At 36.3% G+C, this 13,746-nt stretch overlaps 1 protein-coding gene across 1 annotated transcript in view; it reads right to left on the bottom strand.

The window, feature by feature from the left end:
- Positions 1–13,746, bottom strand: part of COG3 (component of oligomeric golgi complex 3) — a 72,828-nt gene that overhangs the window by 45,049 nt on the left and 14,033 nt on the right. Inside the window, exons 6-11 of the mRNA XM_045796787.2 lie at positions 13,295–13,387; positions 12,450–12,575; positions 10,864–10,944; positions 1,720–1,763; positions 1,127–1,253; positions 590–681 (exon numbers count right to left, since the gene is read on the bottom strand). Of these exons, the coding sequence (XP_045652743.1) occupies positions 590–681; positions 1,127–1,253; positions 1,720–1,763; positions 10,864–10,944; positions 12,450–12,575; positions 13,295–13,387 (563 nt within the window). The remainder of the gene's footprint in view (positions 1–589; positions 682–1,126; positions 1,254–1,719; positions 1,764–10,863; positions 10,945–12,449; positions 12,576–13,294; positions 13,388–13,746) is intronic.

Raw genomic sequence — 13,746 nt, 5'->3', positions numbered from 1 at the left:
ATTCTTCATACTGTCCATAGTACTCTTCTATATATAGCATTTCATCAAAAGTGATCAACCTAATGAAAACTATAAGATACATTTGTCTCTTCCTCATTACAAAAGTCATAATCCTGGAATCTTTGTAAGAGTCAAAATCACCAATATGAAGAAACCAAAAGTGACTAACACAGGAGCTGAAAGACACTTTGAGAAAAATAAGGAAAAGGTACTAAATAGTGTCTGTATTTTTAAGTGTCTTTCAATAGTCAGAACCACAGAATTTTTTAACTATAAGGAATTATTATACTCAGTGGAGATAAAGGGATACAGATTGCCAAGACTTAGTTCCCAATATAGGCTTCTTACTATCATACCATATTGTCTCCATAGATACATTATAAATAATATAAAAGCATGTTGGCCTTTAAATTGCACATTTATTTTAAAATAACCACTGTCCCATCCAAGAATATTCTGTTCACATACTCACAATAGTTAAAACACTCTGCAGTTGACTTTAAAATAGTCCTTTACTATATGATAAGCCATGATGGTCATTAGCAAATTAAATCTTAAAAACAAGAGTCAGAGTTTGTATACCACCTACTCTAATTTTGACGTTGGCTTTGTGAAAAATTCATTGTAAAGCTGGTGCTCATCCTGGCATACATGGACCATAAAGGCACAGCCACTGCGAATCTGCAGGAAATAAACACACATTACCTACAGTTAAAGACACACAATGATTCCAGCATTTATGACTAAAGCAAATATATTATCTGCACTGAGATTATGCACATATATTAAAATAGATCATGCACATGAATTAAAATTGCTAAAAAAAAAGAAAAAAAGCACTTCAGCAAAAGCTAAAGTAAATCGTCAATATAAATCCACAAACTGAAACTTCATCTTTCAAGGAGTAATACTTGTTTGTGAAACTTCATTCTTCAAAAATAGATCAAAATGAGAATATTTTGACAAGCTGAACTCTAATTACTAAATTAGATTTCTCATAAATGAAGAAAAATCTTTTAAGCTTGTTGATATGGAATCCAAAACTTATTTACCCAAGTATAGCTTCTAGAACATCAAAAAATTTCAGAGGAAGGTTTAACATCAATCAAAACTAGCAGAAGCTTACCAAGGCACAATGATCTCTATTATTCTGGCTGGTTAACTCTGTTACAGTACAAGTGATGCTAGGGCCCAAAAGGAGCTCCCGCTGGTCAAGGTAACACTGATGGATGTCATTTAGCAGTTGCTGGTATCTGATGAAAAGCAAATGAGACTGGAGTACAAACTTCTGATTTCAGACACGTAAATTAAACCTGATCTTAAATCCTAGAAGAGATTTCAAAAGCTCTAAAGCGATAAGGTCACCTCTCATTTGCCCACATTAAATACTAGAAATATTGATGTATGGGAAAAAAAAAACCATAATGAACTGTAGTTCAAAAGTTATAATTTTTATTCTTTTAAAGAAAGATTTATCTCCCAAGAGTAGAGAAAGATCTTACATCTTTGAAATTAAAAGCAAATCCTGCTATGGGCAAAAGAGATGCCTTGCAAACTCAAAGTCAGGTCTACAACCCTTGCCCAAAATAAGTTATGTGCTACAAGGAAACACTTGCATAGTATGGAAGGTAATTGCTCAGAAAATATCAGAAAACATAACAGATTTGGAAAAATAGCACGTCAAGAAGATGGTAATTTGAAGAACTTCCAGGTACTCACTCAGGTATTTTTTCAGATCGCTGTTCTATTTGCTCAATAAGAGTCTGCAAGATAAAAATATATTAAAAATACATCTGTTTCAGTTATACTTTCAATTACTTTCTGATTTTAACTAATATATGCTAATGTTAGAAAATCTGTAAATACAAAAAAGCTGAACTATAAAAATCACCTATAATACCACAAGATAACCACAACTAATATTTTAGAATATTCTTTCAGGTTTTTGTATATACACACTATAGTTACTATATATTTTTTTTTTTAAAAACCTGGAATTATATTATACATTCGACATGTAATCTGCTTTCAAAAAATTACATTTCAAAACATCATCCTACTCAACATCAGAAGAAAACCTATGGAAAGCCTTAGCGTAGTACCTGGCACCTAGTAAACACTCAATGAATAATAATAATAATAATAATAATTATTATTATTATTATTATTATTAAAAACATTATTTTAAACAGCCACATACTATCCCCTTGGGCAAATGTACCATAAGTCAAATATTATGTTAGACATCTAGATTGTTTCCTGAGGAGAAAAGTCCAGAGGTTAGGAGCTCTGAGGCTAGAGTGAAACTAGAGGGTCTGGGTGCCAGTTCCCCAGAAGCTGTGTGAGCCCAGGAGATCAGGCTCACTTCTCTGAGTTTCCACTTCCTACCACATAAAGCAGGTATAACAGCAGTACCTACTTCCCAGCTGGGGACCCCCAACACTTTAAATACTTAAAGGGGCTTTTGCTCCATTCTCCTAAAATGTTTTTTGAGAAAGAAAATTGATTTACATCTCTATCAGCAGTATTGTCTGCCTCATCAAATTCTCAAAAGCACGGACTGCTAGACCTTAATCGGCCATTGTCTTGCCAAAAAAAATGCCATCTAACCTTAAACTGCACGTATTCTCCACTGAGGCTACAGATGCACTCATATTTAATGAACCATTTGCATTTGCTTCGCGTAATCTGGTCATTTATTTATCAGATATTTATCTTGAGTTAGAAGCACTCTAAGTATATTAAAAATATTAACCTTCTCACTTATCTGTTGCAACATGCTACTTTCTGCTTTTCTTTGGCTGTTTAAAATTCAGAAAATGTAATTTTTATATCCTGAATCTTCTCTGTAATTTTTTCCCAATAATTTCTGCTAGGTGGTTTTTTTCTTTTCCTGCTTATTTTTACATTTAACTCTTTAGTTCACTTGGAATGTATTTTGGTAATGTTATAAAGTGAAGAGCTTACTTTAATTTCCCCCAAATACTTAGCAAATCTTCCCAATACTATGTAGAAAACTCTAACCCTTCCTCTCTGATTTGAGAAGATTGATTTCTTTACATATTAAGTTCTAGAATTTCTCATTCCAATGATCCATCAAAGAATTATTGCATCAGTATCAATGTATTTTTCAAATTTACTTGTACAAATCAGTATTGCTTATTTAGTATACCAGACAAATTTTAACATCATCCAAAAAAGAAATTCCATTGGAATTTTTGTTAAGATTCTATTTGACCAATAAATTATATTAGGGGGAACTGACATTTAAAAAAGTAAGTCTCAGGATGCCTGGATGGGCTCAGTCAGTTAAGCATTTGCCTTCAGCTCAGGTCACGATCCAAGGGTCCTGGGATCAAACCCTGCATCAGGCTCCTTGCTCAGGAGAGAGCCTGTTTCTCCCTCTGCCTGCTGCTCCCCCTGCCTGTGCACTCTCTCTCTCTGACAAATAAATAAATAAAACCTTTAAAAAATAAATAAATAAAAAATTAGGTCTCCTTGACCAGGAACAAGAGAAACTTATCATTTGTTCAATCTCTTATAATTTTCTGTCTAGTTTTGTCATTTTCTTCATCCTTGTATTTCCATTAAAGTTATTTCTAATTAAGTATTTTATGCTATCTGTCACTAATATAAATAGGACTCCATCACATATATTAATTGGCTACCATTGGTAAATGGCATGTAGGAAAGCCACTGATAATTATATAATCATTTTATATTCACCTACCACACTGAGCTATATCACACTTAAGTAACTATACCATTTCTTTTCTAACCCAATTTTTACCACTGGTATTTGACTACAAAGCAAAAGCAACCAATCAGGCACAATCTAAACCTTATACCATCAGTGAACCACTCTTCTCCTATATCTTCTACGAATAAGACCAAGTTTCTCTTATTTCAAAAAAACAAAAAACTGAGGGAGGAGTTAGGTTGGCAGAGGAGTAGGGAGACCCTATGCTTGTCCTGACCCTCAAACACAGCTAGATAGTTATCAAGTCATTCTGAAAGCCCAAGAAATCAACTGAAGTCTGAGAGAACAAAAACTGCAAATCTACAAACAGAAAAGCAACCAACCTTTGGAAGGTAGCAGGTGCAGAGAGTTGACCTGGAGGAGATATAACTATTGGTAAGGAGGCAGGGAGGGAGGCCTGCTTACCGAGCCTACTGTAGAGTATTGGAAGCAGCAGAGCACGAAATCTAAACTTTCAGAAGTCCTCTACCATGGGGGACGTGCCTGGCTTCAGGGTGCTCAGGTGGCAAAGTGGGCAGAAGCCCAGGAGTGACATCTTGGTCTGAGGATCCCCTGGGTCACAAGAAGAAGGGGTGGTGCCACTGTTCCCAGGCATAGGAGCGTAGAAACCAGCTGAGAGCAGCAGGTCTTGGTATCAGTTTTCTACTCTGTTTTGACATAAATTGCGCAGTCATGTGACCACTCTCCTGGGACCTGTCAGCAAATGACAAAACTGGGGCAAGACCCTCCCCGGGAGGAATAGCACAGGTCTGCACCAGGGGAGTTCCTAAAATTTTGGAGTTTTGAAACTCAGTCGTGCCCCTGAGATAAAAAAATTCAGACACAGGCACAGTGAACAAAGGGTTCAGATTGAACTGAGAACAAAGAGTGGTGACTGATTGCTCTTCTGTGAAGGCTCACTGAAGAGGAGGGGCACAAACTTTCAGCTAAGAACAGGGCACCACCATATCCATCCTGGGGGGTCAGTGATGAAAGCCTTCAGGGAGCAAAACAGCACCACCTAGTGGAGGTCCGAGCAGCATACACCAAGCCCCAAACTCCTGCACCCCGCAGGCACATTTCCACTGAAACAAGTCGGCCTGAGAATCAGGGCAGCAGGCCCCTCCCCCAGAAGACAAACACAAACAACTCACTTGCACCAAGTCTAATCATAGAGGGCTGCAAAGCTTCAGCTCTTGGGGAAACAGAATCTAGCTTCTTTTTTAATTTTATTCTTTATTTTTTATTCTTATTTTTTCATTTATTTTCTTATTTTTTCAATTCTTTATTTTTTATTATTAATTTTTTAATTTTTTGTTTATTTTCCATTTTCTTTCTTTCTTTTTTTTATTTTGGGACATAAATTCTTTTAACAAGCAGACCAAAATACACCCAGGATTTAGTTTATTTGGTTTTTTGGGTTTTTTGTTTATTTTGGGGGTTTTTTTTCCCTTCTTTTCTGGACAAAATAACAAGATGGAGAAATTCACCCCAAAAGAAAGAATAGGAAATAGGGCTCACGGCCAGGGATTCAGTCAATACAGATATAAGTAAGACAAAACTAAAAATAAAAATAAAAAATAATCACTCTGAATGTAAATGGACTAAATGCTCTAATGAAAAGACACAGAGTATCAGAATGGGTAAAAAAACAAGACCTATCTATTTACTGCCTCCAAGAGACTCATTTAGACCTAACGACACCTGCAGTTTGAAAGTGGGTGGATGGAGAACCATCTATCCCTTCTAATGGGCATCAAAAGAAAGCCAGAGTAGCCATACTTACAACAAACAAACTAGATTTTAAAACAAAAACTATAACGAGAGATAAAGAAGGGCATTATATCCGCCTGCGTGGCTCAGTCATTAAGCGTCTGCCTTCAGCTCAGGGCGTGATCCCGGTGTTCTGGGATTGAGCCCCACATCAGGCTCCTCTGCTGGAAGCCTACTTCTTCCTCTCCCATTCCCCCTGCTTGTGTTCCCTCTCTCGCTGGCTGTCTCTCTCTCTGTCAAATAAATAAATAAATAAATCTTTAAAAAAAAAAAAAGGGCATTATATCATAATTAAGAGATCTACCCATCAAGAAGATCTAACAATTGTAAATATTTATGTCCCCAACTTGGGAGCACCCAAATATATAAATCAGTTAATAATAAATATAAAGAAACTCTTTGATAATAATACAATAATAGTAGGGGACTTTAACACCCCACTTACAGCAATGAATGGATCATCTAAGCAGAAAATCAACAAGGCAACAAGGTCTTTAAATGACATACTGGACTAGATGGACTTAACAGATATTTTCAGAACATTTCATCCTAAAGCAGCAGAACACACATTCTTTTCAAGGACACATGGAACATTCTCCAGAACAAATTACATACTGGGTCACAAATCAGCCCTGAACAAGTACAAAAAGATCGAGATTATACCATGCATATTTTCAGACCACAACGCTATGAAACGTGAAGTCAACCACAAGGAAAAACTTGGAAAGACCTCAAATACATGGAGGATAAAGAACATCCTACTAAAGAATGAATGCATGACCTGGGAAATTAAAGAAGAAATAAAAAAGTACACAGAGGCAAATGAAAATTAAAACACAACAGTCCAAAACCTTTGGGATGCAGCAAAGGCAGTCCTAAGCAGAAAGTATACTGCAACAGAGGCCTATCTCAAGAAGCAAGAAAAGTTTCAAATACACGACCTAACCTTACACCTAAGGGAGCTAGAAAAGGAACAGTAAATAAAGCCTAAAGCCAGCAGAAGAAAGGTAATAATAAGACTGGAGCAGATATAAACAATTTCATAGAAACAAACAAATGAAAACAGCAGAATGGATGAACAAAACTAAGAGCTGGTTCTTAATTAAGAAAATTGATAAATCCCTAGTCAGACTTATCAGAGAGAGAGAGAGAGAAAGGACCCAAATAGATAAAATCATGAATGAAAGCAATCACAACCAATACCACAGAAATACAATTTTAAGAGAATACCATGAAAAATTATATGCCAACAAACTGGGCAACCTGAAGAAATGGACAAATTCCTAGAAACTTACAACTTGCCAAAACTGAAACAGGAAGAAACAGAAAATTAGAACAGACCCATAACCAGCAAAGAAATTGAATGTAATCAAAAATCTCCCAACGAACAAAAGTCCTGGTCCAGATGACTTCCCAAGGGAATTCTATCAGGCTTTATTAAAGAAGAGCTAATACATATTCTTCTCAAACTGTTCCAAAAAATAGAAATGGAAGGAAAACTTCCAAACTTACTCTACAAAGCCAGCATTAGTGTGATTCTAAAACCAGACACGCCACTAAAAAAGAGAATATCCCTGATGATCCCAATATCCCTGATGAACATGGATGCAAAAAATTCCGGTAAAATACCAGCAAATCGAATTCAACAGTGCATTAAAAGAACTACTCACCACAATTAAGTGGGATTTACTCCTGGGCTACAGGGGTGGTTCAATACTCACAAATGAACCAATGTGATACACCACGTAAATGAAACAAAGGATAAGAACCATATGATTCTGTCAACAGAAGCAGAAAAAGCATTTGACAAGATACAGCATCCTTTCCTGATAAAAACTTCAACAAAGCAGGGATAGATGGAACATACCTCCACATCATAAAGGCCATATATGAAAGACCCACAGCTAATATCATCCTCAATGGGGAAAAACTGACAGCCTTTCCCCTACGGTAAGGAACAAGACAAGGATGTCCACTCTCACCATTACCATTTAACATAGTACTGGAAGTCTTAGTCTCAGCAATCAGACAACAAAAAGAAATAAAAGGCATCCAAATCAGCAAGGAAGAAGTCAAACTTTCACTATCTACAGAAAACATGATACTCTGTGTAGAAAACCCAAAAGACTCCACCAAAAAATTGCTGGTACACATGAATTCAGCAAAGTTGCAGGATATAAAATCAATGTGCAGAAATCTGTTGCATTTCTATACACCAATAATGAAACAGCAGAAAAAGAAATCAAGAAATCACTCCAACTTGCAACTGCACCAAAAACAGTAAGATACCTAGGAATAACCCTAACTAAAGAGTTAAAAGATCTGTACTCTGAAAACTACAACACAAAAGAAATTGAAGAGGACACAAAGAAATGGAAAAGCATTCCATTCTCATGGATTAGAAAAAAAAACATTGTTAAAATGCCGTTACTACCCAAAGGAATCTATAGATTTAATGCAATCCCTATCAAAATTCCAACAGCATTTTGCACAAAGCTAGAACAAACAATCTGAAAGTTTGTATGAAACCACAAAAGACCCCAAATTGCCAAAGCAATTCTGAAAAACAAAACTGGAGGCATCACGATTCCAGATTTCAGCTACATTACAAAGCTGTAATCATCAAGACAGTATGGAACTGGCACAAAACAGACACACAGATCAATGTAACAGAATAGAGAACCCAGAACGGTTTCCGTAACTATATGGTCAACTACTCTTCAACAAAGCAGGAAAGAATATCCAATGGAAAGAAGACCGTCTCTCCAACAAATGGTGTTGGGAAAACTGGAGAGCAACATGCAGAAGAATGAAACTGGACCACTTTCTTACACCATACACAAAAATAAATTCAAAATGGATGAAAGACATAAATGTGAGACAGGAAACCATCAAAATCCTAGAGAACACAGGCAACAACCTCTCTGACCTCAGCCATAGAAACTTCCTACTAGAAACGTCTCTGGAGGCAAGAGAAACAAAAGCAAAAATAAACTAATGGGACTTCATCAAGATAAAAAGCTTCTGTACAGCAAAGGAAACAATCAACAAAACTAAAATGCAGCCTACAGAATGGGAGAAGATATTTGCAAACCACATATCTGATAAAGGGTTAGTCCCAAAATCAATAAAGAACTTACCCAACTCAACAACCAAAATAATAGTAACAATAATAATAATCCAGTTAAGATATGGACAGAAGACATGAACAGACACTTTTCCAAAGAAGACATCCAGATGGCTAATAGACACATGAGAAGATGCTCAACATCGCTCATCATGAGGGAAATACAAACCAAAACCATGATGAGATACCACCTCGAACCTGTGAGAATGGCTAAAATTAACAACAGAAGAAACAACAGGTGTTGGTGAGGATGTGGAGAAAGGGGAACCCTCTTACACTGTTCGTGGGAATGCAAACTGGTGCAGCCACTCTGGAGAACAGTGTGGAGTTCCTCAAAAAATAAAAATAGGGGCGCCTGGGCAGCTCAGTAGTTAAGCTTCTGCCTTCGGCTCAGGGCGTGATCCCGGCGTTATGGGATCGAGCCCCACATCAGGCTCCTCCGCTATGAGCCTGCTTCTTCCTCTCCCACTCCCCCTGCTTGTGTCCCCTCTTCACTGGCTGTCTCTCTCTCTGCCAAATAAATAAATAACATCTTAAAAAAAAATTTAAAAATAGAACTACCCTCCAATCCAGGAATTGCACTACTAGGTACTTACCCAAAGGATACAAAAATATAGATTCAAAGGGGTACACACCTTTGTGATGTTTGTAGCAGCATTATCAACAACAGCCAAACTATGGAGAGAGCCTAAATGTCCACCAAATGATGAATGAATACACACACACATACACACACACACACACACACACACACACACACACAAAATGGAATACTACTTAGCCATCAAAAGAAATGAAATCTTGCCATTTGCAATGACGTGGATGGAGCTAGAGTGAAATAATGCTAAGTGAAATAAGTCAGTCACAGAAAAACAAATACCTATAATCTCATTCATATGTGGAATTTAAGAAAGAAAACAAGATGAACATATGGGAAGCAGAAAAAGAGAAAAAAGAAAGAGGGAAACACACCATTAGAGACTCAATGATAAAGAACAAACTGAGGGTTGATGGAGGGAGGTGGATGGGGGAAAAGCTAGATGGGGGATGGGTATTAAAGACGGCACTTGTTGTGATGAGCACTGTGTTGTACGTAAGTGATGAATCACTGAATTCTACTCCAGAAACCAACACTGCACTGTATGTTAACTAAAATTTAAATTAAAAAAAAAATCCTTCAACTGACTCTCAAGAGGGAAATAGCAAGAGTCAGAGGCAGCAAAAGTAGACTACTCTTTCTAGTATCTTCACAATGAGTAGAAAAAAGATACATGTACCAGCTCCAGTCAACTTTATCTTGGATATATTAAATGTGCAAATATTAACACTTATATCTACTTTCTGCACCCTCCATTTCCAATCACGTAATCAAGATAAATATTTAGTGCATTCCTTTATGTACCAGGCACTGTGCTAAGGAGACTAAAGAAGGCACATGTTCCCCACCTCAAGACTATACTACCAACACCTTATCAACCCCTATTTCCCATGGACTACTGCAAAATCTTCCTTGTTAATCAGGCCTCCCTGTCTCAAATCTCTTTTTCACTATAATCCATTCTTCATAGTGCATCCTTAATCGAAAGAACTGGTAGATGTGACCAAATCATTTTCCTGTTTAAAATACTTCACTAATTCGAGCCCCATGTCAAGCTCTGAACTCAGCAGGGAATCTGCTAGAGATGCTGCCTCCCTCTACCCCTCCCCTCACTTGCTTGCTCTAACTAAACCTTAAAATAAATAAATATATACAATAAAATACTTCATTAGCTGTCCACTTTTCCTGAATTAGCACGACACGTGATACCCCTTGTGAAAGGATCCCTGCCATCTTTCCTGTCTTTTTTCCCAACTGCACCCTATTAATGTCCTGTATTTTGATCATAACAAGTTACAAGTTCTCCCAAAATATGTGTCTCTACAACCATACCTATACCTCCTGTTCTCTCTGTATAAAACACCCTCATTAATTCCATCCAGTCCACTGAGCATTTTAAGCTCAAATACCACTTCCATCTAGAATCCTTCCCTGAGCATCACAGGAAGAGCCAAGTGTTTTCTGCGCTGTGCTCTCAAGACATCACGAAGGTTATGTGGAAGGACAGTGCCTACCTTTCATTAGTGTTCATTTAGTATAAGCAAAGGGCCTAACATACGGTAGAGCTTCAAAAGGGCTGGCTAAATGAAGTTCATAGTAATATCCTATTTATGTCAGTCTACTTACTCTGACTTTGGGAGCAGAAGCTCGAAATTTCACATAAAATAATGTGAAGGCATTGTCTGCATTAGGTACAGATGAAGGATCCTAAAGAGACATGGGGGAGGAGAGGATAGGAAGATAGTTAGCAAACAAATAATTATTCAGAAAATGTGACACCAACCATTTCAAACAGCTACTGCTTTGTCCTATATACCAACAAAAAGCTTAGCGGGAAAAATCTCAAAGAGAGATTACATATTAGTATTATTGCTACAAATGAGAAATATTTACGTGGAGCTGTCATCTCCTTCCTCTTTATAATTAAAATTTACACTATGTTACATGAACTTTGGTACTAAACAGACTTGAATTCAGATTCATACTCAGTCACTTACTAATAGTAGGATATTGGCCAAATTACTGGGCCTCTCTGAGATTCAGTGTATCTGTTAAATGGTGATAACATACACTCATAAAGGGCGACTGGGTGGCTCAGCTGGTTAAGCATCTGCCTTTGGCTCAGGTCGTAATCCTAGGGTCCTGGATGGCCCTGCATCAGGCTCCCTGCTCAGGGGGAGCCCGCTTCTCCCTCTCCCGCTCCCCCTGCTTGTGCTCTCTCTTTCAAATAAATAAATAAAATCTTTAAAAAAACCAAAAACATATACTCATAAAGGTTTTATGCAGCTCAACAGTAAAGCACTAGCTACTAGTACACAGTAGGTGCTAGTACTGATTAGGTATTAAGTTTGTAAACTTATTAAAAATTTTACAAAACAGAAAAATTATAGTCTGGACTTCATATCAGCCAAGAGCAATGTGAACAGTAAGCTGCAACCCCAAAATCAGTGGCTTTTAACTGAAAGTTCAAGAAGACATTCCATGTTCTTTAGAAAGTGAGCTTAAAAAATAAAATGCATGATCTTTATGATTTTATTTTCTTATGAAAGAAATGTGTTCAATAACCATCTTAGCTAGCTCTACTCTTAATATCTAACATAACACTGTGCTCAATTTCCACATAGCTTGCTCACTCCACCTGTAATTGATCAATTTGTTTGTTTCCTTCTTCACTGATTACTTCTCCTGAATATAAGCTCCAAGAGCACAGGGGATTTGCTGGCTCCTTGTCACTACTGTACGGTTCCCAGTACAATGCCAAGCATTCAGAAGGCACTCAATAAAAATATATTTGCTAAACACAGAAAATTATCCGTCATACATAAAGCAAAAAATTCAAAGTATCCATCATATGTAATCCCACCACTAAAATAGAACCACTTTTATCATTCTGGTGTATTTCCTTCCAATATTTTCATGAATTAGATAAGAAAATGTTTTAAGTGACAAATAGTTCAAATCTTATCATTTACCATATAGTACTGAGTACTTCTCACACTATTAAATATTCTCTGAAAATAAGATTCTGATGGACAGATATAATACAGCCATTTTTTTCTATTACAAGTAAAGCTGATGCATATTCTTATTTAACAAAAGGTAAAAAAAAAAGTTTTTATAGTTACTAATTACTAATCTCACACTTAGATTATGGAAGATAAATGAATAAAAAAAGAAAAAGAAAAGAAAAAACACTTCACCAGTTAACTCACCCTTTTTAATAACTGATTTGTGAGGTTTTGTAGTGTGTTCACAGTGTATGTCTTCATAAGGTGCAAAGCTTTAGAAAGACATTGCTTAAACTTCAGCAAATATACAGGATAATCTTTAAAATTTGGCTATAAAGGAAAGGGAAAGATTTACAAAGAGAAAACAAACACAGGCAGAGTAAACTATGAAAACAAACCTGTCCTTTAATGGTCTTATACAGATCATAAGCTTGGCAAAGACAAATACAGGCTGTCACTCCCTCGCACCTGCCCAACCAAAAGTTCACTTTATGCCACTTGGTTTTTACAAAAGACCTACAATAGTACCTGTTTTCACTAACCAAAAGAAACCCAAAAAGGATTTTCACTTTTCTGAAATGGTAACAGCTTCTTCGCTTCATGCCATTATTGCCTTACAAAAGGTTTCATAGAACATTCTACTTTCAGGTAGTGGGGGAAACCCGTACAGCTATAAATCCTTGGGGGATAGAAAGAGGGTGATTAAATCAAAGGGCCTATTCCTTTATTTCTTCCCAAGTAACACTTTTTGTTTCCAAAGAAGTATCTAAAACAACAGGAAGTCAACAGCCTAAAAATTACACATACTTTTAGGTGGGATAAAACTGTGTCAACGAAGACCTCTTTCTATTCCAGGGGTTGTCTCAGCAACTGAAAGTACTTTTTTTTACATCACTACTGACAACAACTAAGAATTTACTACAGTCTTTCTTCAAGTATATTACAGACACATTTTTCCCTTCAGAAGAAATAATTACTGTATAGCATAAGAAATGATACAATAGGGATGTTAAGATTTCTTAAAAATATACAGAAATACCATGACTTACATGTGATGAGATATATGTTATACAATCATCTAACTTGGCCAGCATAGGTATAAATCCTTCACTATTAACAGACAACGTAGGAGAATTCAATTTCTTCAAGGAAAAAGAAAAATTTTAATTCACAAAAAATATACAGGCAAAAGTTGAAAATTATGTATTAGAATTAGCATATTTCCCATTAGGCTATAACATAGTCATACTAATATCTTTACATTTTAAAAATCACCAAAATATCCTCAAATATAGCCCATGTGTAATAATAAAGAAAGGACAAAAAAAATACAGATTTAATTGGGTTTATTCCTAATGAGGCTCTTCATAAATTAACAAATATTTATATTACCCCATTATACAATGTTATACTAAAATAACATATTAACTACCTAGATTTCCCATTTTCTAGTACTTTATAACATAGACAAATTTCCTACTTTCAAACACTGCTGATTTTC

Source organism: Ursus americanus, chromosome 10 (genome assembly GCF_024610735.1).
Source record: "Ursus americanus isolate L20-20 chromosome 10, mUrsAme1.1.p, whole genome shotgun sequence".
In the NCBI taxonomy this organism is placed as follows: Eukaryota; Metazoa; Chordata; class Mammalia; order Carnivora; family Ursidae; genus Ursus; species Ursus americanus.
Note: the sequence above shows the minus strand (reverse complement) of the source record. Positions and strands in the feature narration are given on the sequence as shown.